We start from the raw sequence: 26,877 nt of genomic DNA, 5'->3' as shown, positions 1-26,877 counted from the left end.
AGGCTTCAAAAAGGGCAAGAAGGAGGACCCAGGAAACTGCAGGCCAGTCAGCCTCACTCTGCTCCTAGAAAGGTGGTGGAAGTTTGTTCTGGATGCCGTCTCCAGGCTATTGGAAAAGCACAGAGTCATCAGGAGTAGTCAGCATGGGTTCACCAGGGGGAGGTCGTGCTCGACCAACCTGGTAGCCTTCTATAATGTCACTACTGGCTGGGTGGATGGGGGAAGAGCAGTGGATGTAGTCTACCTTGATTTCACCAAGGCATATTGACTCTGTCTCCAACAGCATCCTTATAACGAAGTGTAGAGTCTTGCATGTACGGAGGAATAACTGCATGCACCAATACACACTGGGAGATGACCTCCTGGAGAGGAGCTCTGAGGAGAGGGACCTGGGTGGATGACAGGTTGGCCATGAGCCAGCAGTGTGCCCTGGTGGCCAATAAGGCCAATGGGGTCCTGGGGTGCATTAAAAAGGTCAAGGGAGGTGATCCTCCCCTTTTATTCTGCCTTGGTGAGGCCTCACCTGAAGTACTGTGTCCAGTTCTGGGCTCCCCAGTACAAAAAAGACAGGGAGCTCCTCAAAAGAGTCAAGTGGAGGGCTACAAAGATGATGAAGGGCCAGGAACACCTCCCTTATGAGGAAAGGCTGAGACCAGGGTCTATTAAGCCTTGAAAAAAGACTACTCAGTTGGGGTCTGATCCACATCTATAAATATCTAATGAGCAGGAGGCAAAGGACAAGACCGGACTCTTCTCAGCAGTGTGTGGTGATAGGACAAGGGGAAATGGCCACAAACTGTGTAGGAAGTTCCACACAAATTTGTATGGGAACTTCTTCACTGTGAGGGCAATGAAGCACTGGCACAGCTGCACAGAGAGGTGGTGGAGTCTCCTTCTCTGGAGACGTTCCAGACCCACCTGGATGCCTACCTGTGCAACCTGGGCTAGGGAGTTACTTTGGCAGGGGGTTTGGATTTGATGATCTCCAGAGGTTCCTTCCAACCCCTACAATTCTGTGATTCTGTGATATCATACACTAACCTCTGGCCTTAGTGAACTGGAAAAAAAACCCCAAAAAAATAATCAGCAACTAGTTGTGAGACCAAACAACATTGTTTCCTATAATGTGTAAAACAAAAGTGATGAACAATTCACAATACTATTATTAATGCCTGCTAATTAGAACAGTGCCATAAAACTAAGGTTACTTGCACAGGAGGGATCAGTATATCTTCTCACATCACAGTTACTTTCTCTATAGTCTTCAATAAACTTTCCACTGAAGTGCTCTGAAATTTCTCATCTAGAAATGTCAGAAAGGCCAGTGCTGCTAACAACAACCTTTTCTTTTTTTGGTGGGTGCCAGAACTCTGTACTGCAAAATAAAGGTACTCTCCCAATAACATCTTCACATGCAAATGATAACAGAAATCCAAAGGTACTGTCCTCAGGCATGTACGTCAGCAGCCATAGAAAAAGAGTTTTCAAAGAAAGAGTATAACGTGGGAACAAATATTTGCAGCTTCATTATCTACATCACGATTCCAACCTAAGAGAAACTAACTTTCTCTTTGTGCACAACACAATGCACAAGCAGCGTTGCTTTTACTGGCATTATCAAGAAGTAGCACAGCGCAGTCTTCAGAGCTGTTGGTTTAACTAATTGCCTAAAATGTAGGAAGAAATGTACTCTAAATGCAGAGACAGGAAACTTAGTTCGATACTGATTCCTCCCAGAAGAGCCTCCCCTAATCATTGGTGCCACAACATTTTCTACAGCAAACATCCAGTACTAATCTTTGCCAGGCTTCTCCCTGTCGCACAAAAGGGACATAACTTTGTCAGACTTGCTCACCTTGAAGGTATCCATTTCAGAAGCCTGCCTCTTTGTTGTGTTGTTTCAGGAGATATCAGAAAGAGCATTCTCCCTGGACTTTTCTGAAAGAATTGAAAACAAATTTTTCTGCTCATGTTGAGAAATTCTGCTGACTTTTATGCTGCAAGAAGCACCTCAAGGCTGACTAGCAGGGGCAGGAAACATCCCCTTGCATCTCAAGGAGGTTCTATAGCAGACTGAAGCATAATGGAGACTTCGTTCAGAGAGCATGAGTTTTGCTGGCACTGTACAAACCTCCCCATAGTTGAAAGTATGTAGCGGTGAGAAGTGAAACCTCTCAAATTCACATTTTCACAATGGGAAATTTTTGCAATGGTCCTTCATCTGTTTCAGCTCCATTTTCCCTAGGTCTTAACACACAAATGCCACTGTACAATGCTGCAAGCCACATCTAGTTCTACTCTGAAGAAAGACCAGGAAAAGATTGTTCCTATGTATCAGTGACCTTCTGCAAACTATATATGTCATGAAGTATGCTATGCATTTCCAAGACAAAGGAGACACAACAGAGTCCTACAGAAAGTTAAGAAGGAGAAACAATAAAAAAAAAGCTTGATGGACACTGGGAGGTGGAGACTGATGTCAGCAGAATTTAGGAGGCAAAAAAAAATTAGGAACAGTGATGAAAGTGATGTCAGAAGAACAGAAAATCCAATTGAAAAGCTGAGCTTTTCTTAGAGAAGAACTACGCTAGATCTGGCAAAAAGACTATGACAAGCTATTTGAGTGTGTCTTCAGACAAGGCATGAGGACTGTAAGGAGAGGTCTGGAGCCAGAAAAGACAGAACACTGAAAACAGAAAGATCAAAAAGTGATAAATCACATCAGGAAATGAGACAATATGGACTGACTGGGGACAAGAAAGGGATTACAGAGAAAAGATTTATGACAGATGACTGGGAAGACTGCAGGCAGAAGATTGCAGAGGACAAAGATTTTCTGAATAAAAAGGCTTAATTGAGGAATCTTCAGTTTAAAAACAGAAAGTGAAGGGAAAGATGGGACAAAAAGTATGAAAAGGAGATAACGGGGAGAGAAGACAGAATTCAGCTGGTCTAGTAAGGATAGTTTAAAAATATGTCATGTCTCCAGTGAAAGGGTATGGATACTCATACACATAAAAGAAGATTCCCAGACTACAGATGCAGTTCAAGATTCCTGAAGCTTAACCAACACACTGACAAAGCTTCATTCTCCTTTAGTTACAGGTTTGTATAAATGCCAGCAATTTTTAAATGACGTTATTTTAATGAAATGATTCTTATATCAAATATCTGAGGTTCATCCAGTGGACCTAGATGGTCTCAACAGGCTCATATCACCATGAAAGTAAATTGGCCATGTATAGCCATTTTCTACAGCTAAAAGCATTTGTACAAATCTTGAATATGGGCTTTTAATTTCTATGAACCTCAAGAACAAAATACCAAGTTTTATTATAAACACGGGGGAAGCTTTTTACTCAGGATAAAAAAGAAGTTGCTTGAGTAAGTGACTCTAAATAAGGTTTCTGTATATTTTAACTGAACTGCTATTCGAAAATGCAAGGCTGCGTCCTGAAGAGGAGAAAGTCTGTGGGTTTCGCCCTGACCAGTACACCTGTCAGCATGACATAAGCAGGAAGCCAAAGTATCCAATTTCTCTTCGTAAACTTGCCCAAAACATGCTTCAAGCTGTACTAACTCAAAATTTTAATTACTCTTAACAGATCATCTGATAAAATAGACCAAACTATGGAAAAGTTTGGTCTATCCTTCTTACAATGCTTGCCTGTGCAAGAATCACAGCAGCATTCCTGAAAATAATAATTCAACTGTTTCTCCAAGTTGCATAGAAAATGGTTGTACTGGCTAGAAAAACAGTTGTTTTTAAGCATAGGGAGCCCAAACTGTGTCTGTACAGCCTCCTCTTGCTCATTCTAAATCAATGATATTCTTCAGTTAAAAGAAAGCTGGAGAACTTCAGCAGATCTCCAGCATCAAATAAAGATCATATTAGCAATGTCTTATGAAGCTGATTTCTATATCAATCCAAAAATTTGGTACTCTTAAGAACAAAGACCATTTGGATATTCAAAAGCAAATGTAAGTTTATGTCTTTTACATATTTATATGTAAATAATAAATAAAGCTTATTTACTTTAACATTTGGTCAGTGAAATCACCCAAAGGGGTGAAGTTCTATTTTCACCCAGTCTGTCCGTAGTTTTTATGCTGAGCATGCTAACTCTATATATTCTGGGGATTACACAAGCTGAGAAACTTCCTAAAGTGCTAGGCTAAGCAAACTCTTAATGAATTAAGTTGGATTCTAGTACTATGCATCCTATCCTACATGTAATTTCATACAGTCCACATTAATGAAACATTTGTATACACATGTATAGACTAACCCGAGAAATCACTTCCAGACTTATGAAGGATACAGAGGTAATTTGGGGGTAGCCATCATGGATTCATCAAGGGGAAGTTATATCTGACAACCATGATATCCTTCTAAGACAAAAAGACTGGGTTGGTAGATGAGAGGAGATCAGTACTCATTGTCTACCTTGATTTCAGGAGGGTTTTCAACACCATCTCCTATTACATCCTCTCAGACAAGCTGTTGATACATAAGTAGACAGGGAGATGGATTGAAAACTGGGTCCAGAGGCTCACAATCAAAAGCACAATCAGTAGTTGGATGCCAGTAACTAGCAGTGTATCTCAGGGCTCAATACTGTGTCCAGCACATCTCACATGAGGAAAGGCTGATACTATTTAGTCTTAGAGAACAGAAGGCTTAAGGAAGGGTTCACCAACAAATATAAATACCTGAAGGAAGGGTGCAAAGAGGGTGGAGACAGGCTCTTTTCAGTGGTGTCCAGTGCCAGCACCAGAGGCAGTAAGCACAAATTGGAACACAGGAGATTTCCTCTGAACATGAGGAAGTACTTCTACAATATGTAGGTGATGGAGCACTGGCACAGGTTGCCCAGAGGGGCTGTGAATTCTTTTCCTTGGAGATCTTCAGAAGCTACCTGGATGTGGTCCTGGGCACCATGCTCTGGCTTTGCCTACTTGAGAAGGGCTTGGACCAGTTGGCCTTCAGAGGTATGCCAACCTCACATTATCTGTGATTCTGTGTAGATATGAGTTGATCCTTTCCCAAATTAACTTGACTAGCATGATGGGGCTGCACTTCTCTACCTCTTCATATCTCTTGGCACAACGAGCAACTGTATGTTGAAGTACTAAAAAAAAGTTCAAAACAAACTGTGATCATGCATCACAAACATGCTCTACAACAGAAATTCAGAGAATGAATTCATAGACTTGGGTTTTAGAAACTTCTCTGTTCTAAACCAAGAATGCATTTCAAAGCTCTGGAAGCAAATGAGAACATGCTCCTGTTAAGTATTTTCCCATTGTCCACAGAGAATGGAGCAGAGAGCAATTAAAATAGCACCTATTCTCTTCTCCCTTTCTGTCCTCAAGTCATTCTCAGTGTGCCTGACATTTTTCAGTTGGTGTTTGTATTTGGGTTGTTTTGTTTCTCCTTCATTGCTTCATAAAAATAAAAATAAAAAAGAAAGAAAGAAAAAGAAAAAAAAAACCACACTCCCTCCTTACTGTTATTTTTAGATTGTGTGTATAAGCTGCTGTATTGCACCCTGCTACAAAACTCACCAGAATTTTCCACTTCCACTCAATTCATACTCCTCCCGTCAGATTTCCACTTCCTTGGTTTTCACTTATTTCCTCATATTGTTTCCCTTCTTATGATTTACTCTCTCCACTTAGCACTGTTTCTTTTGTTTGCTCTTTCTTCCAATGTCTCCCACTTTCATGTTCCCATACACACGATGGGCAGCACATGCACTTCAACCTTCCCCCAGCTCCCCTTTTCTCATTCTCATCCCATTTCCTAACCAGCTGCCAAAATTTGACCCAAGTTTATCTGGAAAATAAGACAGATTGAGCTGCTTCCCTTCATCTTAGTTTGGCTCTGCACCAGTCATCTGACTGCCAAACTAAATGGCCTCAAGTCATAGACGCCCAGATAATCAAATCCTCAAAGGCTACAGCACTCCTACAGATGTCTGTGGAGGCTTCCCACCCTTTTTACAGTCACCACCCTTGGATAGGTGAACCACTGCAATATTGCTAAGGTAACATGGGAAGAAAGGAATCCTGAGAAACATAGACAAACAGGTCCCTCTATTACATGCTTCCAGTCACATCTCCCTCCCCTGAAAACAAGTGAAGAACATGCACAGGCTGAGGTTGCCGATTCCCCACTCTTCTCACCATTTAGGAAAAATCTCCTTTGAAGCCCTTGGATCCTGAACACTTAGCTAAGAAAAGTTGTGCTGCCAACCACTCCATCTCTCAAACAGCTTTCTAGTGCCACACAAAGCTTTCAAGATTCTTTATTTATTAGATGCTGCAGAAAATACCCTTTGGCATTTCAAAGGTGAATACCTCAAGTTCTTTCATAACTTCAAGAGCATTTGCCTCATTTAATCTACATCAACTCTAGTTATGCTTCAAACATTTCTAGCAGGCGTTTTTTGGCCTTCCTATTTCTAAATGGAAAATCTGTTTCACGATTTTAATGGTAGCTTCCTGTTTCACAAGTTGTACAGTTTACTGCATGGGAAGAGTGGCAGGGGTTAAAGTTCTCAAAACCAGTGGGACTATGCCTAGGGAACGGTGACTGCCCATAAGTACAGACTTGCTTCTCTAACACATGACAGTCCTTAACACATGCAGTAATTGCAAATTGTATTTGTACACAAAGCCTAAAAACTTTTTTCCCCCTCATTCAAATCTTGATTAAGTGAGCAAAGGGCTGAGACTTGGCAAGAGGTGTCATCTTCATCTGACCAGTATTTTTCCTTTTGCAATTAGCTCATACATCTACATAAAGCTATATATTCTACAAACAGTGAACACACTTCCAGAGAAATTCTTTGTGGGTGGTCATAACATACACAATTAGGTTAAGTATGTGGACTACAAACAATAGCCAAGGGACTTCACTGTCATCTTTAATAACACAGAAGAACATGACTAATAAGCACAGTTGCAAGTTCATGGAGTGATGAGAACAATTTACTCATCCCTATTTTACCCTGTACTCAAAAGGGAGAATGATTGGTATTATTCAACTGCGGACTGGACAAAAACTTCTTCACTGCTAATACATGCTACAGACACCAGCCATTCAAAACTGATATTAAAGAAAACATTTATTCCTTCATGTAACAGCCAAACAATAGGGTTATCCAGTAAAAGCACATGTCATATTCAATAATATAGGTCAAGGCCATGGAGCGAACAGGCTGCAGCTGCAGCATAAAAGGAGGACGAACAAGGCAGGAAAGAACTTGCAGAACTAGAATATGGGGAGTGAGAGGGGAGGGTTGACCCTGGGAACTACAGGCCAGTGAACTCCACATTTGTGCCTGGGAAGATCATAGCACAGATACTCCTGGAAGAGATGTTAAAGCATATGCCAGATGAGGAGTTGAACAGAAAAAGCCAGCAGGCTTCACCTGACCAATCTGATGACCTTCTGTGATGGAGTGAAGGAACTGATGGACAAAGAAAGCGCAACCTGGACTTGTGCAAAGCCTTTGACCTGGATCCACACCACGTCCTTATCTCTATGTTGGAGAGATATGGATTTGAAGGCTGGACTACTCAGTGGATGAAGAATTGGTTGGAAAGACACAAACAGAAGTGAGATGTTAGGAGGAAATTGTTTAGGGTGGTGAAGCACTGGCACAGGTTGCCCAGAGAAGTAGTGGATACCCATCCTTGGAGGCATTCAAGGCCAGGTTGGATGGGGCTCTGTGCAGCCTGATCTCATGGGAGGGTGGGGGGGAACCCTGTCCACATCAGGGGGTTGAAACAGAATGATCTTTAGGGTCCTGCCAACACGAGCTATTCAACGATTCTATGAAACGAAAAGTGAGACTCATAGATAAAACCTTTCAAAGTGCAAACAAGCTGTCTGCTGGTTTTTTCTTGCTATATATTCCAGCAGACAGAGCTCCTTTTTTTGTTGCTGTTGGTTTTTTGTTTGTTTGTTGTAAATAAATGCTATTGCAAAGAGTTTGCCACTACTCACTACTACCACAAACTGCAGGATGTTTTTTTGTTATTTCATCATGAACAATCAACAGCTTAAATTCATCTAATCAAATAAAATCTAGAAATAAACAAGAACAATGATGCCACACATGTTAATCTATAAAATACTCAGCATCTGAGTCTCCAGCAAATGACAATTCCATTCTAAGGTCTATTCATCCTTCTTTGAGATCAAAAGGTATGAAATGCAGCACTAGAGAACAGTTAACACAATTCTAATCAAGATTCCTACCTTCACAATGCTTTTCAAATCCTGCACATACATCCTCTCCGTCTCCAGGATCTCTTGGACGACTCTGTCTACATAGAGGAGCTTGGGACTGGCGGGCTCTGTCACCAGGGACATTGTACAGTTTTTGCTCGCTCCTTTTACTTCTGCTTTCCTTGGTGTGCTTAGCCTTTTTTCAAGGTTCTCTTCAGGATCCTCTTGCTCTGCAGGGGTGCTTTTGCATGGCTTGCTGCTGGAAAACCTTCTGGCTGGGACTAATTCTAGCTTGATGGCTCCTGTTTCTTTCTCCTGGTTAAATAGGCCCAAGTGACTGTTTGAAACTAATGTCATCCTGCTTCCAAAGGAACAGTGGCTGTCCCTGGAGGAAGCAGAGGAGGAAGTGGAACTAAAGCTGACAGGTCGGTCACTGTCTGACAGGTCCATGGTTTTTTTTTCACAGCAGCGGAAAGGTCTGCTCTCCTTGTGCAGATCTTCTCCTTTTGTCTTGGAGTCAAGGGTCTCTGTCACAGCTGGTAAAACATCCAGAGGTAAGTGGAAGTCATCTAAAAAAAAAATAAACATAAAAGGTGGTTTTATCATTGTTGCTCCATGTAACCTCACAGTTGACAACAGGCATTTTTAACGCTTTGCATACAAAACTGGGACTAATCTATTTTTCCCCAAAAAAGACAACCAGAATGATGTGATTTGGGGATCACTGTAGCTCTAATGCTTTTTAGATGGTGGTGATACCCCACTGGAGGCTGCTATTACTTCCAGTTCATGTATACACCTCTGTCACATCCTTTCTTGGTCTCATTTGTTATGGTGCTGGGCTTGGCATTGGCACATGCACTGTGCTGAGCCTTGACAGAGATATGACTCAGATTTTCCCTAAGGTTAAAAAACTCTGTTGGGAAGAGACCTTTCTATCTCTAAGTTGAGAACTGACCATGGCTTGGAGGCTTTGGAAAACTCAAGGATTGTGTCGGTATTACCAGACAGTATCTTCCATTTTGAATACTGCAGGGCCAACACAGTCAAACAGAAACTAAAAGCAGTTATCAGTTACCAGCACTACATCTTCTACAGAAACAATAGAACCAGAATGATTTCCCAGTGAAAACAGCACAGCTTTAAAAAAAACTAATTCCCACAGGAAACAGCACTACCAAATACTTCTGCCCTCTAGTAGGAATATCAGTTTTTCTGAATCTGTTCAACTCAAGCCAGAACATTACCCTCTTTTGAACTGACCAAAGCTGTTTATCAAATCAATGCAATAACAAAAATAAGATGTCTGTCTTCCTGTTGGCATACTGAATCTACTTTCTTTTTATTGACCATATGACCTGAAGGACATTTTCTGTGATGCAGTGCAGATTTCTCTCTGGCCAAGTTGCATGCAGTGCACCATGCAAAAGCAGCTGCAGGTAAACTGAACACCTGAAGGTTTCCTTTCAGCAAAAACCATCCACCCTAAAACCATGCCACACACTCAAAGACACTCCGTCCTGTGAAAAACAAACTTTGACAATGTAGGAAAAGAGGCAATACTGAAGGACTGCTTATGCAATTGCAAGGGAATACAGTTTCTGCTGCAATTGTTCCAAAGCAAAATTCAAAGCAAACAAACAAGAGCCCATCTGGAATGTACAGAATTATATTTGTATTTAATACTACCATTTTAGTGATGATAACATTAACTTTTTGTTAAGAAAAATTATTGCCCTCAGGGTAATGAGTGGAATTAACATTGAGAACAATTTCCTTGTTATACGGATCAGAAATTGTCCATTGCATTAAAATCTAATTTGGCACTTCTGTCGCTCTGGTTTTGTCTCAAAGGGTGAAGATCTGCAATCCTTCTTTATGTCAGTTTCATGCATATTTTGCAGCACATAATCTACACAGAATCAAATTTCCTAATTTTTCTCAAATTAACCAAATTAAGTTCCAAAATAAAATATAAAGCAAGAAATCTGGAAAACATATGATACTGTAGAATGCAGTTCTCTTGTTTCAGAATGGGAACAGACAAAGGTGTTTGCCTTCCTACTGCTTGTGATAAGAAAGTATGCATTTTTGATACAAAATGTATTTTTGCTATCAGCTTCGGATCATTTTTCAAGTTCAGTTTGAAAGCACAACATGACTATGCAGATGTAAACCCCGATGAAAAATGCACAGGATAAATAAGATAACAGGGATACCCTTCCGCTAACTTACTCCAAGAGATTTTACTAAAATTACATGACAAAGAAACACCTGATTAGCCACATTTAGTGGGAAAACAAAGAGTTCCTGTTACATTCCATCACCCCACACTCTTTTCTTCCTGTTTTGCTGATACCTTGTCTGCCTCACAGATAACCTGAAGGCATTAAAATGTAATATTTGCTCTGCAAATACTCTGAGGCTCATTAATACAAAAACCAAACAAAACACAGTCCAGGTCAATGAAATCGAAGCCAAAATAAAAGTAGCTTTTCACAGAACATACTTGTAGCCAGAAACACGAGGAGATATTAATGCGCCTTAAGGAAAACAAATCTTTACTTCTGTGTTTAATGGCAATGTCACTGCTTATTAAAAGTAACAACAACAAGGATTAGATGTAGTAATCAAACAGTGCTTGCTCAAACACCTGCACTCCCACAGACCTTAGGCTTCTGCTGGACACGGCTAATTAATTGCATACAACACATTTCACTCAAGTTCCTCCATTTTCATACACATCATTATTCCGGTATCTTTGTTGATAAATTCCTGCAAGCAAACTCTTTGATAATTTAAGATATTGGTCTGCTTTGTCCCCAGACTTCATCCAGCCCACTGCCCTCAAAGTTCACTCAGCCTGATGTTCAACCAGGAAGCAGATTCCTGTCCCCAGCTTCCAAGCCCTGTAACAAATACCATGCACTCTGCTAATGTCAACCAGATCTGAGAGATAAGTCCTGGCTCTGCCCAGCCCTGAATCTCTATCTGAGCCACCTGAGGTACCTGTTACAAAGCCACAGCCCTTCCAAACATATCTTCAGAAGCCCCTCTGAGGCTAGGCAGCATGGATGAACCAGGCATGGATATTTTAGATTATTTCTCCAGGCACAGTTCCATCAGAAAACACATTGGAGAACACTTCTACCTCATATAAATTCCATTTCAAAACAGAATTGTTATAAAAAGTAATTTCTCAGATATATGAGGCTGCACAGCCCTCAAGCCTCCACCTCCAGCGATGTCACAGCAACACCAGCAGCTAGAGGCACCCAGCTGGCAGGAGCTTGCACAGCCAGGGGTACAGCAGCTCTCCCACCAGGGACAGGCTCAGAGCTTGTGCTCCCTGACCCACATCTGGCCGGGTCACTACATTTTCATTCGGCATTCTTTTGTTTACTGGACCCTTTCAATGACGAGCCAAACTAACACTGAGAACTTTTGTGAGTTCTGAATAACGGTATTAACTCAGTCTGGGGGAGAAAAAAAAATCTAAAATTTGCATACTTTAATTAAGGAATAACAGTAATGACTTGTTAGTTCAGCACTGAAAGGAGGATAATTGCTTATTTGTCCATACTCACGAAGCAAAACGCTCCCCAAACAAGGTCATTTCTTGTTTGTGCCTCTCCATGAACGCAGCTAGCCCTCCCCCAGCCCCATGGGCCTCCTTGCCCTTTCTGCCCCCTGCACCCCATTGACAGACACACACACACACACAGTGTGTGCTGGCAGGACGCAACCTCAGACCTTTTCTGAGTAAAAGCCACTACTTATGCATGTCCTACAGAGGTGCAAGGGCAAGAAACTCTGCATTTCATCCCAACAGGCAATTGCAGTAGCGCTTCGACAGTGAAGCTGTATGCAAAGCAACTCTCTTACCATAACTACCATTATCAGCACACAATCATAACCAGCTTCTCACTGAAGTGCATAAACTTATTTTACCACTTGCTTTACTTTAATATATATCTCCTGCCTCTAACTACATTCATAGTAATGACAAATGGTTTTCCATTATCTCTGCAGCCTTGGCTACTCGAGGACATTAGCATACAATGAGAGATAAAGAAGTCTAAGTCAATTTTATATTTAAATACAAGCCCTGTCTAAATATAGATGTTTATTCCTCTGAGTTGTTTACTGTGTACGACATTTTAAGACACAGAGCACAAGTAAGAACTCACAAGTCCATTTATATTTATAATTAGTATTAGTGTTGCTTTTCCTTCTGGCATGAAAAAGAGCACAATTATGTTATCTGCAAAGTTAACATTACCAGAAATTACAGCTTCACATCCTCTGTAAGTTCTGCTAAATAGCAGTGATGAGACTACAAGAGTTCTGTATTTCCTCTGAAATATCTGCATTTTTTTTTCAAGAAAGCATTTAAACTGTAGATACAATTAAGCAGGACTGTTTATAGCAATTTCTAAATTCAAACACAGCACTGGGATTTAGAAACATTAACGTCATACAGCTGCCTGACTGAGACAGTTTAAAATCCATTCACTGCAATAATCCCGAAGTCCCCATGTCATCTGCTTTGAACGCTACCCAAGTGAAGGTCTGCACGTTATTAGTTACTAACTCCTAAATACAAACGTGCCATTTCAGAAATTAATAACCCCTGCAAACAAACCCACATTAGACAGCTACAATATTTGCAGGATTATATCTCTTGATATTACGAATTCAGAATTGACTGCCATGACCAATATGTTGCCAAGTATTTAACTGAACTTTGAGCAACAGAAATGCCACTTATTAACAATCTCACAACAAGGGAAAAGCAGATGTCAACAAATGTGTCTCCGTCTGCCCAACGACCCTCCCCTCCATGCAATGCTTAACGCAGAACAGCCACTGTCAGAACCGATCCTGCTAATGCCCGAGAACATTACTGCAAGGGAAAATCCTCTGCGACAGTATCTCACCACTGAGGAATGTCTCTGGCTCCCTGCATAGAGAATGAACAAGTCCTCTATTTTTCAGATCCTCTCAGAACAAACTACGACCTACCTGTGCAGCAGGGAGTAAATGCACGCTCTGCCTTCAGCTGTTCCCGAATTACATCACTTGGGCACTCAGGTAAAATGAGAAGCTCTTGCTAGTCCGTACAGCTCCTTCGCCAGAAATATTGCATGAGTCAGCTTTTATCTATCAAAACCCTAAACACAAAGGCTGGGCAGAAACCTGATTCACAACTTTTTCACTGCCTTTTTCTCAGTACGCCGAGACTCTTCAGCATTGCTGAGAACCTTAAATGAAACGTTACATCATTCGACACAGGGACAGGACAATGGGCATCGCTGTGGGTAACTTTAATGTGCACACTTAGTGAGCAACACCCAGTAACTTACATTTTTCCAGACACAAAGCTGTAAAAATAGCGAAGAGAGCCCATGCTTCCACGGCATTCCTTATGCTTTGACCCCTTGCTTTGCTGACAACATTGATAAGCATACAAAGCAAATAAATAACCTCCTGGTATTGTGATATTTCTGTATTTATGTAAGAAACTCCTATGAATCTGCAACGCTAACTAAAGGGGATCGTTCTGGATCCCATTCTGTCTTTACATAAACAGGAACAGGCTTCTACAGTGTGCAAAACTTCAGTGTTTTTTAAAGCAGAAGAGGAAAGACTTTCAGCAGAAGATGAAAAAGCAGAGTCACCAAATGCTCTGTGCTAAATCACAGTGCAGAATAGAAAAATGGAAAAGAGTTTTAAAGGTGAGGGTACAGTGAGAGCACAAACTGAAGAAAAAAGGAAGAAAAATATATATTAGAAAGAAGAAAATAACTGTTTGTAGGGGGAAGAAAGAAACAGAAATATTATCAAAATAGATGAAACACACAGAAGGTTTAACATAAAACCTTGCTTGCTCACTCCCTGATTGCAGGTCTCCCTACAAACACAGAGCAGCTCTGCTTTAGCACAGGCTGCTTGCGAGTCTTGTGGTCCAAGTCACTTCCCAAATCACTGGGCTGGGCAACAAGAAAGAAACTACTGAGCCAGAGAGTAACTATTTCTGGGCATCTTAAAACAGCTGGTTGTCGTACACAACAGTGGGGGTAGTGACAATTCATCCATAGCCTTTAATCCTCTTAGTGCAGTGCAGACAGTGAGAAAGCCAATGGCTTTTTTGGTCTAGGGTCTCTTCTGGTGTATTGTGGGGGTGATGGCATTTCCTGGATTGGAACTGTGAGGCAAAAGAAATCAAATCAGATCCCAGATGGTGGCACACTTGCCAGGTGTGCCCAAACCTAGCCCACAAAGAGATACTCTAGTCTGTAAAGTCGTGTAAAATTCACTCATCCCTTTCTATGTGACACAGCCTTGGCTTCACTTGGAGTTTTCCTTAAGAGCATACTCCTTGCTCAGCACCTTCCAGCAGGAAGCTGGGTGATGAGAAAGGAAGTGAAGGTGGCCTTGAGGCCATTTACAGAGCCAGGAAATGCTTTGATTTGAGCATCAAGGCTGCCAGGGTGAAAGTCTCATTTACTCAGACTTAAAGATTAGCAGTTTACAGCCCATTGCACCTCTGCCACTTGAGGTCTTTGGGACAGGCTCTCACAATCAAGTGTTTTCTCCAGTAGTTTTGGAGGGTTTTCTAATATGTGCATATTTACATTAAAAAATGTACATGCATATATATGCCTGCCCAGTTCTTGCAAAGCCTACACAATATTTCAGACAGGGCAGCCATGTGTCTACAAGTTCTGAGTACATTCAACAGGCATAGGAAGTCCAGCACTGGTCCTACCACTCTCAGCTAATGCACACATTTACCGTAGTGCTTGTGTACTCCATGAAATAATCTGAATGTGGTGAATTTACTGTACATTTGCTGTGTATCAGTGTTCATACAGAAATAGTTATCAGCTGAGAACTCATGTCCCTGAACCTCTACTTCCTTCACAGCTGGTACACACCTCCCCCATGGAGTTTTTATCACCTCTGTTGGAGGTTTTATGTAACTTTTGGGCAAACCTGTAGAGCATCAGATGTAGTGTATTATTTTGCTCTTTCTGTCAACTACTGTCCTATCACACGCAAGCAAGACTAGAAATAGAGCAAAAATGCTTTTTCATTTAGCAGTGACAAATCCCCAAATTCAGAAGACTTGAATCTAGCCCACCAATGGACTGACTAAGAGGCAGACAGTGACAGACAGCTTTCCACATTTGCTTCACTGAGCTAGGTGCAAGTAGAAGCTGCAGTGATGCAGCATTAGCTTGAGCCACTGACACAAACTTGCAGTAAGCTTCCATGAGCATTACTGCAGGTAGCAGGGAGGGAGGAGGGGAGCAGAGAGCCTTATGTGTTCTTCTCTGCTCCTTTATCTCTGAAAATCAGCATTTGGCCTTGGCTCTCCTTTATACTCACAAATCAGACAGCAGAAGTCCACTATACATGTGATGATTTCCCTAGGAAATTCCCTTATTCACTTAAAATATCCTTAGAACTGAGATTTGTCAGTTTAAGAAATAGGAAACTCAAAGATTTTTGTTTTTAATCATCTACTGTGCATCATCAATTAAAAAGAACATAGAAACTCCAGAAAAATAATGGTTTTTCCCCACTTCTCCTCATTTTCCAACATTTCATATCCCCCAGATTAGGCTTTTGTTTATTTGCATCACCTTCCAGGTATTTGTTCCTTCTGTTCTTCCTCCCTGTCTCCTCCTTCCTCTCACTGTATGCACAGAGCGAGCCATAAGACCACATAATTACTACATCAAATTGAAAAAGGTGACCTGTTTTTGCTTTGGTGCAAAGCCTTTATTTTTCTAATATTTTAATGATTTTAATAATAACTGAAATTTAGAGGAATTATGAATTACATTATTATATAATTGCTAATTAGTTAAGGGTTTACTGAAGAAATAAGTTACTTTCTGCCAAAACTGAGGAGACCAAAAACAAAAAACAAAAAAAAACAGAACACCCACAATAAAGCCAGCATAATGCAATCACAGAGTACATTCAGGCTTAAGGACACACTGACATCTTCACTGAAAGTGCAGTGTAATGTATTAATAACTCTCTGCAATGCAGTAGCTATGTAATCTGTATACAGTGCTGCAGAGATACCTAACAAAAGGAATAGTCCATCACATGCTGCTGAGGTATTGCAATGTAAATAGAGCACATGGAACCAATGATCCATTTACAGCCCATCTAAAAGGACTATTTTCCATCTCCTTGCAAACTTTGGAACTCAGTTTCTTTCCTCTAGAAAAGAAAGGGGGAAGGGGAAGGGGAAGGGGAAGGGGAAGGGGAAGGCCCACTTACGTAAGTTAATCAGTAAATCAGATTTTCAATAAGAACTCCATAAATATATATATATATATATACATATATATATATATATATATCTGAGCGCCTATGTAGGAATAAGCACACCGTTTTTATCTCTACCATGAACGATAACACAACCAAAACTTTTTTATCTGCCCATACTGATATTTATGGAACAACTGTTCAATGTGTTGGTGTTTGAGTTTTTAAGCTTTTTTATATTCAAAATTCCACACCATGACCTGAATGAAAATCCATGTAGACTCTTCTTACTGCTGAACACCATACAGGATTATGCCTCACTGCTGGCACACTGCTAATACCTTTTCAGCCTATGCTAGATCACCGTAACAGTGCTTGTACACCAGGTCTGGTATCTCCTTCCTCTTGGATTAGCTCAGCAAATGCCCTATTGTGCCAAATGCTGCTGCTAATGGATGCTTCCAGTCTCAGCCAACTTAGCAGAAGCTACTGCTGAAGTTCACCTTTCAAAGCCTTCTGCAGTGCAAGCACACTGGGGTTCTTGGCTATTCACTCCCTGTACAGTACAGTTTGCTGAGCGCTTTATCACAAACACGATGTTCTTAATAAAAATGCTAAACATGTCCTACCTAGAAATGTGAAGTTCATTTTGCCTACCATACAGAGAGATGAACAGTTGCAGCAAAAGGGAGCATAGCATCCAGGAGTCTTTCTTACTAGTCACAGACAAACATTTAATTGTTTGCCCACAAAACAGTCCTCATACAAATAATCTCTTCCGGTTTAGCTAATAGTACTTCTAGCAGAAAAAAAAAAAATAGTTGTAAAAGCCAGTTCTTTGGAAAAGATGGTTTCCTTAATTCTAAGTAGAAGTGTATTTTAGAAACTTTAAATACTGAACATTTTATTTAAATTTATTCCATTTCTTTTTGAATTGGAGACACTTACTGGAATCTCCTCTGCACCTCAGGAAGTTTAGCAACTGGAATTTTGAAACAGAACTGAAATAATAACACAAAACTCATACCAACAGATGTTTGCATTTATAGCAAAAGAAAACCTTTCCTTTGGGTTTCCTCTCTTCAAAAAAACTAAAAGCCACAGAAAGTAGTATCCATGTTTGTTTCTTGGGGAGAAAAATCCTTGAATTCTACCCAAGATGGAACTAAGACACGGCAATGGCCAGGGTCCTTCAGCAGTCTGGCTCTGCCTTTTCAAGCAGTCATTTTCTTTTGCCCACTCAGCCAAAGATTCAGCGAGCTAATAGCTCTTTCAACAGCCCCATTCAATAGGAATGTATTCAATGACAGAAAAAGTACCCAGGACTTAAAAAACGACTGCAATAGATTTTTGCAGCATACAGTAATGTCTATTTTGAAATCTCACAGCACTTTGAATGGAAATAAATAAATAAATAAGAATGCAAGCAGGTGTTCAAGATCAAAGTACTGGTGTGTGACAGTTCCTCTGACTCCACTGCTTCTATAGCTGAGAAAGGTATTTCACATAAATAAGGTCTAGAAGACTAAGACTGCCAAACGGCAACAACTAACTCATCACACCAGTAATTCATGATCTCTCACTGCTGCCATATACAAGAGACCTGTAACAGCACAGTCACATGCAATATTCTATAAAAAAAGAATCTTCTACCGATGATCCTGTGAGCTCACTGGTCGTTTACCTTGTTTTGTTCCTCCCCTACCATACTGTCATTAAACTTTAAGGTATCTCTGTGAAAGACACTCCAACAGAGCCATGTTTTTGACAAAGAAGTGGCTTACCAATGCTTTCAATGCTGCTTTAAGGAATTATCGTACTGTGTGCTGCTTTTTAGCTTTTTCATGAAAAACCATTGAGACCACCGAAGTTCCTGTCTTAGAAAATTGGTGCTTTCATTAGGATTTCTGTATCCAAGAAGCAAAGAATTGACATGATAGTAGATCACTGCAGTGTCAGTATGCAGAGCAGCATAGCCCCTGCACCCACATACAGATGGCGTTAATCCTGCAACACTCACTGGTTCATCAGCAGCCAAGATGAGCAGTGCCAAGAATCACACACTTCAGAAGCTACAAGGTAAGAGGCACATAGACTAGAGGCTTGGATTTGCCTGGTGTGAATTTTTGGTGTGAAATTCACAGTGACTTACTCATAGAGTTGTAAGAATTTCTCAGCACTTTCCCCTTACCAGAACAGTAATATACTCGATATGACCAGAAAGACAGTCAGAGTTTTATTAAAATTAACATATATTGCAGAGTGCATAGTACTTCTTTACTAAGAGCTACAGACAGATAAGTCCATGGACTTCTAAATTGAATTTTCTAACATCCACATTCAGAGGTGTTTCAGTTGATCTTTACATGCACATAACACCCTACAAGGAAAACCGTTGAAGAGTCTTCAGTTTTCTATTATACATTTTATTTATTATGCTGTTTTTGTCATGTTATACAAAAGAACCCTGACAAATCCAAATAAAAGAGAGGGCATGAAATCTCAAAAGTATACTATATACAAACTATCTTACGTATCTTATAAAGTATACAAACGTATCTTATGTATATAGCAAGGTAAGAGAAATTAAAAAACATTCATGAAAAGATGTCACATAACTACCACCACCCTTCTGCTTTCCTCACTTTCACAGTAACAGACAGTACAACATCACCTCTCTCCTGCAGCCTCAAGCCAATTCTACAATGGCTAGCTTTCAGATTGCAGATCACTCTGTCTAACCAGAACCCAAATCCACCCTCATGGGCCAAACAGTCAACAGCACTCAATGCACAATTCATGTTTGCCTTCTCAGCATTCAAATTACAGAGAACTGAGAAACTTAGACTCGTACTTGAACCCTCTACTCAAACTCAGAGTTGTTCTTCTCAGGTTTCTCCTTCAAACTATATCTTTCTTCCAATTAGGGCAATTCACTTCCACTGTTTTTCTCGGGTTTTTTTTTGTTTTTTTGTTTTTTTTTGGTGAGAAAGAAGATACAAATCCCTCTTTATTTAAATATTAGAGCTGGGCTCCCTATCAAAATCTCAAAACCCAAAGTGCATAGTCCAGACTTAGAGAAACAGGGCCAGCAAGGCTAACAGCATAACCTGAAGGCAGAGAGCATAGCACTTGTTACCTCTGTGGAAGGACTGTAGGGTTTTCTGACAAGTCGTGCTAGAAAATAATCCTTTTTGTTGCTCTTGTTTTTATAGAGAGCATCACAGGCTTCTCAGCTCCACATCCCTGACACTTGGGAACCTACCAGATAATTCAGGCCCCAGCCTACTGTTTAGGAGCCACTCTCACCCCAATCCCTGTTTATTTTCTAAAAAAACTCACACAATAAAACATTTGCTTTCCTCCTGTGAGCACAATGAAAAGGTTAGGCTGCAAATCCTCCATGAACTAACTCTTGTAAGGCCCAGCAGCACATGGCTGGTGGGGCAGCTGGAGCAGAGGAGATGGCAAACTCCAGGCTCTTCCAGTCAAGCTGAGGAGGCGATTGGCTACCAAACAAAGCTGCGCATTCACTATTGAGAACTGAGGCATGCTGAAAGGCTGAGAGGCCATTGCATGTCTATTATTCTGCTACGTTCAGCCTGTTACCACAGCTATTAGCTGGCATGCTCGCTTTTCAATTCCCCATCTCTTTGGAAACGCTGACTACTATTATTTTATTACAAAGAGGCACAGGTTAAAAGAAGTGTAGCTGGGTATTTTCCTGCTCTTCTCCTTTTGCATGATACATTCCTTACATAGGCAGGATTTTAGAAAGAAACATCTCACTTTTACAGGTATTCAGAAATTATGTAGCAATTAAAATGCTTCATTAACAAAGATTTTGGCAAAAGAATCATAAAGTTTGCATAATTTCGATCAGCAACAGAACATAAACATGATCAACTATAACTGTTCACTATGATACCTTTTGTGCAGGCAGAAAAGCATTACTGCAATGATTTTTTCAGTGAATACATGTTCTTTATAATTTAAACCAAAGGCCTTGAAACATTTTAAACTATGCACACACTCTGCCAATTATAAATTTATTGCAAAATATTTTGAAGGTTAGAAAAACAATCTGGGAGAAACATTCCCCTCCAATGAAATCAGAGCGGAATTCTTTGAAAACAATGTCAAAGGTTTCTAGCGCTGAAGGCCTGAGTATCATGTAATAAGAAGAGTCAAATCCACTCTGGCCACATAGTTGCCCTTTATAGGGCAACTGTTTTAGCTGACGGTAGCTCAAAAAAATGCAACATGAAAAACTGGAAGAGGTCCACAGCTGAACCATGACAAATGAAAAGGGAAGGTGTCAGTGGGTCTCCACTGGTAAGAGATCTCAATGGCAGAATCTGAGAGACAGTGGAGTCACAACTGCAATAAAAGCATCTCTCAACAAGCACAGCACAGTTCCTCTGGAAATACCGAGGGACTTCAGTATTCCCCTTTGCCCTTCAAGGTACAACAACAAAACCCAGTTTTAGGACTTAAAGAAATACATCAACATGAACTTTGTTCCTAAAAGCATGACATTCTGTTTACCAGAATGGTGTACAAATTCTAACTTAGTTTAATTACAACATTAAATGTATACTTATTTTGCTATATCTGTTTTCTTTATAATTTATCCATGTATAGGGAAGAAGGGTTTTTTCTGTATTAAGAGAACACTCAGGAGAAACTCCTGATGCTTAGGATTTCTGGTTAATACTTTTTCCTTTGCTAATAACTATCTTGGAATAATACTGCACATGCAAGATTATGTGAGGATGAAACACCTGGAAGTCTTATCCACTTTGTTCTCTTAACCTGTCATCATTGTTAGTTTACAGGATTTTGAGTCGTGGTTTTCTTTTCTATTGATTTTCTTAGTGGCCACATGCTAGCACAACCTATATAGAGATGGAAGCAAGGCAAATATAATTGGGATTTGCCAGAGTTCTTACAGGGATTTTATTTTTTATCAGCTTCTCTATACCCTGAAGTGGATATTTCAAATTTCAAGTCTCATCATGTCAGCACTTTGTCTCTCACATCTAGAGATGGCAAGAAGCATATTTAAGATAAAAGGACTTGATAATCAGTATTAGCAAACATGAGAAGTTATGGAGTATGCACTGTGTTAGACTGGGGCCCACCACCTTCCCCCAGTATTGACATTCCTTTCTTTTTTATGTTTACTTTCCTCTTCTCAAATTAATGTAGTTGGTTTAGGAATGTATCACTGATACTGGCAGTTCTGCTTTGAGACTAATATTACTCTATATATAGTGATGTAGTCAGGAATCCTTAATACTCCCACTTGCCCCCTCCACTGATCCCACATTACAGACAGGGAAGTGATAGTTTACAGTGTTAGTTTAAATAAAGGTAATCACTAGGCAACTCCACATCCTCATCTGAAGTAGATTCATTTTTAGAAAACATAAATCTTCAGAGTTGTCAAAGCAGAATGGAACAGATATGTACGCTGCTCATTGGGGTTTTCAGATTTCGTAAGTACTCAGCCATGGACTTTTCCCATATGAGTTTTAAGGAAACATTTCTTGTATTTAATCAGAAACTGGAAAAGCCATCCCACTAATATTAAAAAAAGTCATGCCTCCCTTTACTAACTAGATATCAGTAGCTCAAGAGAACAATTATTTACACACTATACTGCTCTTTGTCACTGGGACTTAATGCATCAATCACGTGGTGCTAGGCCATCTAAAAGTTCACTTGATATCCTGTTACTGTTTATACCTAAAGGTTTAAAACTAAATAAACAATTCCTGAAAAGGGAATTCTATTCTAGCTCAACATAAAATTGAGCGGATTTGGCACATTTCCCCTACACATTCATTCCTTGAAGTCTTAATGTGAATGATTTACTCTTTTCCATCATCAGAACACATAACCGTTGCAAAAATGTAAGGCCTTACTTCAGCAAAGGCTCTATCTCATGAAATTTGGTTAGATGAAAAATAATAAAAAACGAAAAACAACCCGCACTGAAAAAAGGTTATCATTTGTGCTTTTCCAGATTATCTGTTATCACAACTTCGTTACATGCATTTCTGAATGGAAAACTGATACTGGATGGATGGAATCATTTAATATAATTTTTAGAAATAGGAGTAAAGCATCACAGTGAAGGGAAAGGTTATATGTAACAAAATCTTAGCTAGATTGTAGTTAGTCTGGTAACTTTGACTCTGCTGTTTTGTAGGCTTCAACATCTCATCAAGGTATTCAGGGCCATATTTTCAGAACAGTCCTTTGCTTAGGGTTTCCAAATTTGATGCCCCTTGTCAATGCAAAGCACTCAGGACTTGAGGCAATGAGAAGATGATGGAGCATAGTAGCTTTAAAGAACAGCTAGATATTTAGCTAGTGAAAACAACTGCAACACACTGACTTCAATAGACTAACAAACAAATAGTTACTCCACGAAGAACATATTGCATATGTTAACTTCCATCTGCCATAGCTCTTCATATCTGTTTTCAGGAACACCACTATCTGTAAGCCTCATTAGGCAAAAGTCTAAAGAGGCTATGATCCACCTTGATATCACAAAAGAAAGCACCACTGTATGAGGTTATTCCCTCTCCTTCCACTGTTGTTACAAGACCTTCTACTTCACATAACAAATTAATTCAGACACGAGGCAGTGCTCAACCTTCTGCCTCAAGAAGCCCGTCACAGTAGCCTAGAGGTAATGCTGCAGGTTCTACCAGCGCTCTAGAGCTAGTATAGGACTGGTTCTCCTACAGCACAGGTCAGGAATGGGATTATGTCAATTTGGACACTTATGCTCCAGCAGATAAACCTTATCTGCTCCTAGTTATCTTATATGATGTGTAATCAGTCTGGTGTTTTATGGCATTGCAACACACTCATTCTTTGTGATAGGAGAGAAAAAAAAATCAGCTTCACACATTTATTTACCTGGTGGGCAAGAAACATTGATAACACATTCTGCTGCCAAATGATACATGTCTGTTTTACAATTGAGGGCAGAAGGATAAAAACTCAACCTGCTGTCACACCACACTATCACAAACCTGCATTTTACTAGAAAGATCATGAAAAGCACAGGTCATTGTGCTATAACATTATGCTTCTCAAGAGCAATAAAAGCAGGATAGGTGCTAAGTTGCTGAAGCCTAAAGACCTGGTGGATATAATACCTTGATACGTAAGGTAGTTAAATTTCTTCTTCCTTCACCAGCTACATGCACCAGTGATTTAGGACTCTTGAGCTAAGGGTTTAAGACAGACTAGAATCAGAAAACAGTATGCAGAACCTTTAAACTGATTCCTCTGTGAATACTTTTAAATTCTGAATTTGTTTATTAAGATAGTACAGGTATTTCAATATTTTTACACAAAAATCTCTGTCTTGACTCCTCAGACCTGTAGCCATGAACATAAGGAAGAATAGTCTTAACTTGGTTGAATCTTTACTGTAAAGTTTTAGTAAATTTGAGCATTATAGCAAAGAATCAGTAGTTAGACTAAATTCAAGTTAATTTTTATGGTCAAACATCTAGTATACATGAATAAAACTTTGTTATAAATTACTTCTTATTCAACAAATAAAAGTTCAGCAGATAGACACATGAAAGAAGGACTTTCTTTTGGGGTTTTCACATGAATGTAAAAATCTTTTCCATAAGCATGCTAACCCCCAGTTGCATTAGGCTCATTTTATACACTGATCATAACAAAAGATGTTTCCTTTGCAGTGGTTACTCTGCACTTCAACTCCCCAGCAAAAACAGACAGAGTTGTAAAAACAGATATGTCGAAAGGTTAAGAAATGCACAAATAAATTTTCTTCAGCTGTACAAAAGTAGCTGATAATCTCAACTCTCCAGATCGCAAGAGTGAATCAAATATCTCGTGTTGATTTAAAATGGAAATAAAGGAGGGGGTAAAATTAGCAAAAAGTAAGCAACTGCATGAAGGAATACTAACAAACTGAGAAAACTGGGCAATGTCTAAAAGGGATGAAAAAAATCTTAAGAAATGCGTAATTTAGTTTATAAACTATAAATACGAAGCAAAATCTCTTATATTTAATACTAACTGTGAATACAAAGCAAAATCTCTTATATTTAATACCCAATATAAGTAAGCATTATTGAAATAGTAGAGTATATTAGAAATAAATCATGTAATAAAATAAAGGTTGCTCAGCAAGGACAACAGGTATTTTTATGCCTGGTATTTGTTATGCAGGTTGTATCAAATTTGAAACACTCCTAAATATTTGATGCTTTGCTATTAACATTTGCCTTTTGTGAATGATGTGAAATAATCTATATTTTTTCCCTTACCTCCATCTTTTGAACCCAAACAAGATTAACAAGGTAAGTTACCTTTCATGCCAGTGTGGAGGAAAAGGGATTTTCTAGGACCCTTCTTTTGAATACTCTCCTTCCCATCCTCCACGAGGTGACATCAAAGGTCAGCAAGAATTTAGTGAGGTGGAAGGCACCACAAATTAAAAATAAATGAATTTGAAAAGCTATATAAGACTATAATAACTGGACATGTACTATCTAGTCCATTTTCAAACTCTAGACGTGGTTGTGGTTGTGGAAATACACAAGGTATCTTGACCTTGCTAGCAAATATGATCAAAATGTATTTATAACTACAGTGGAAAACAAAACATACACAGGTAGCATACCTCCCCAAATATTTACTCATCATTCAAGAGATTAATCCAAGAAGGAAACACTCACAATGCATTACCCATCTGCTGCCTTTTTTTTTTTACCCACTACTTTAAAGGCACAGAAATTGTATCTTTTTTAAAGATGTTAATTATTTTGAAAAATCATCTTTATGTATTTTCCTGCTCTTTCACACAGACCATAATAAAATATTAACCTGTTTTATATGCCAGTTAAAACCCTTTCAAGAGACATCAATGCTAGTATAAAGATATCATAGATGGTGAGGAAAATATATTCAGGTTCTTAATTTTCAAACCAGTTCAGCCTCAGTATACTGCTTCATAGCTACTCCAAACCCACATTAAGCCCCACTTTGGGTTTGTCTTTCTCCCTGAACGCATATACCCAACTCCTCTTCCCACAACAGCACTCATGGACTGGTGACCACACAGCTCAGTCTCCACTTGTAGCAGGTTTATTCTCAAGTTGTAACTGCATGAGCACCCTCATCTTGCCTGAAAGCTACCAAGAGAAAAGGCTGTTCTGTCTGTCACCACAACAAAGTGTTTGGAAACTCCTGGGAAAATAAAGATATTGCACTCTGGAGCTACAGAAGCCAGAAGGCATAGATATCTCCAGGACAGGATGACTTGAGTTCTGTGCACTTGATTCTTAAACAGCTATGCAGTTACTAAAGTGACCAAAACAATCCCTCAGCAGTTCATATTTGTCACTCAGGTAGTGAAGTAATTTGTTAGATTACTGAGAATTTGTTTTATGTTTTATGAACAAGCTGCAGTAGCCAAAGCGACTGATACATCAGCTGTGCTGCACCCAGTGATCAATTTGAGAAAAATCCTTCTCAGAACTTTTAACATAAAACAATGAGGTAATGCTATAGTTATTTTCTTGGCTACTTAATTCTTGGAAATTACAATTACCTTAGGGATTAGATGTCATACCACAGTAAGCTTCCAATATTACATTACTCAGCAGTCATTTCATGCTTCCTGTACTTCACAACATTTAAATGGTTGATTCGTGACAAAAATAACTAAAAATAAATATATATATATATATGTTATATGTATACTTCTTCAAAACAGTATTTAAAATAAAATAAAATAAAATAAAAATCTGATAATTTCTAATAAAACATCCTCTGCTTTTAGAGTCTACTACAAACACTGGTAAAAACTTTTCAGGCAACCAAGCAAAAGTAAGAAAAATGAAATAGGTAAAAGAAAACTCCTACCCAAAAACTTGTCCTATGGTACACTTAGATTCATTTTCACTGCAGGCACAATTCTACATACACCATTCAGACTTTGCCCAACAAATGTTTATCTGTCTTCCAGAATGTAATTAGCTACTGCTGTTTTCAAACATTTTAGAAATATGGTATGCCGAGCAACACCCCACAGGATTGATTATCTCTGCACTTCTGAAGCAGCATAACTGATTACTCTCTGAGTGACGTTCAGCATAGGATCAGCACAATATAGCTAAGAGTCATCCTCTCATTCTAATTTTAAAACTTCAGTTTTTATATCACATGGCTGGACATCTGCCATCACTGCAGGCCTCCAAGAGAAGTCAGGTTTAAAAAAAAAGAAAAGAAAAGAAAAGCTTATTTCAAGTAAGTTCTTTTCCCATGTCTGCTGT

The 26,877-nt window shown here is 39.5% G+C and overlaps 1 protein-coding gene across 4 annotated transcripts in view; it reads right to left on the bottom strand.

The window, feature by feature from the left end:
- The window catches only part of PLEKHG1 (pleckstrin homology and RhoGEF domain containing G1), a 521,486-nt gene that overhangs the window by 42,085 nt on the left and 452,524 nt on the right, over window positions 1–26,877 (bottom strand). For all 4 annotated transcript variants that reach the window (XM_065732026.1, XM_065732045.1, XM_065732035.1 and 1 more), the window contains one exon: window positions 8,273–8,811. In XM_065732026.1, the coding sequence (XP_065588098.1) occupies window positions 8,273–8,811 (539 nt within the window). The remainder of the gene's footprint in view (window positions 1–8,272; window positions 8,812–26,877) is intronic.

Source organism: Cyrtonyx montezumae, unplaced genomic scaffold, assembly GCF_038088225.1.
Source record: "Cyrtonyx montezumae isolate F1298 unplaced genomic scaffold, pur_monq_1.0 scaffold_0, whole genome shotgun sequence".
NCBI lineage: Eukaryota > Metazoa > Chordata > Aves > Galliformes > Odontophoridae > Cyrtonyx > Cyrtonyx montezumae.
The sequence above is the reverse complement of the archived record's forward strand: the minus strand, read 5'-3'. Positions and strand labels throughout refer to the sequence as shown.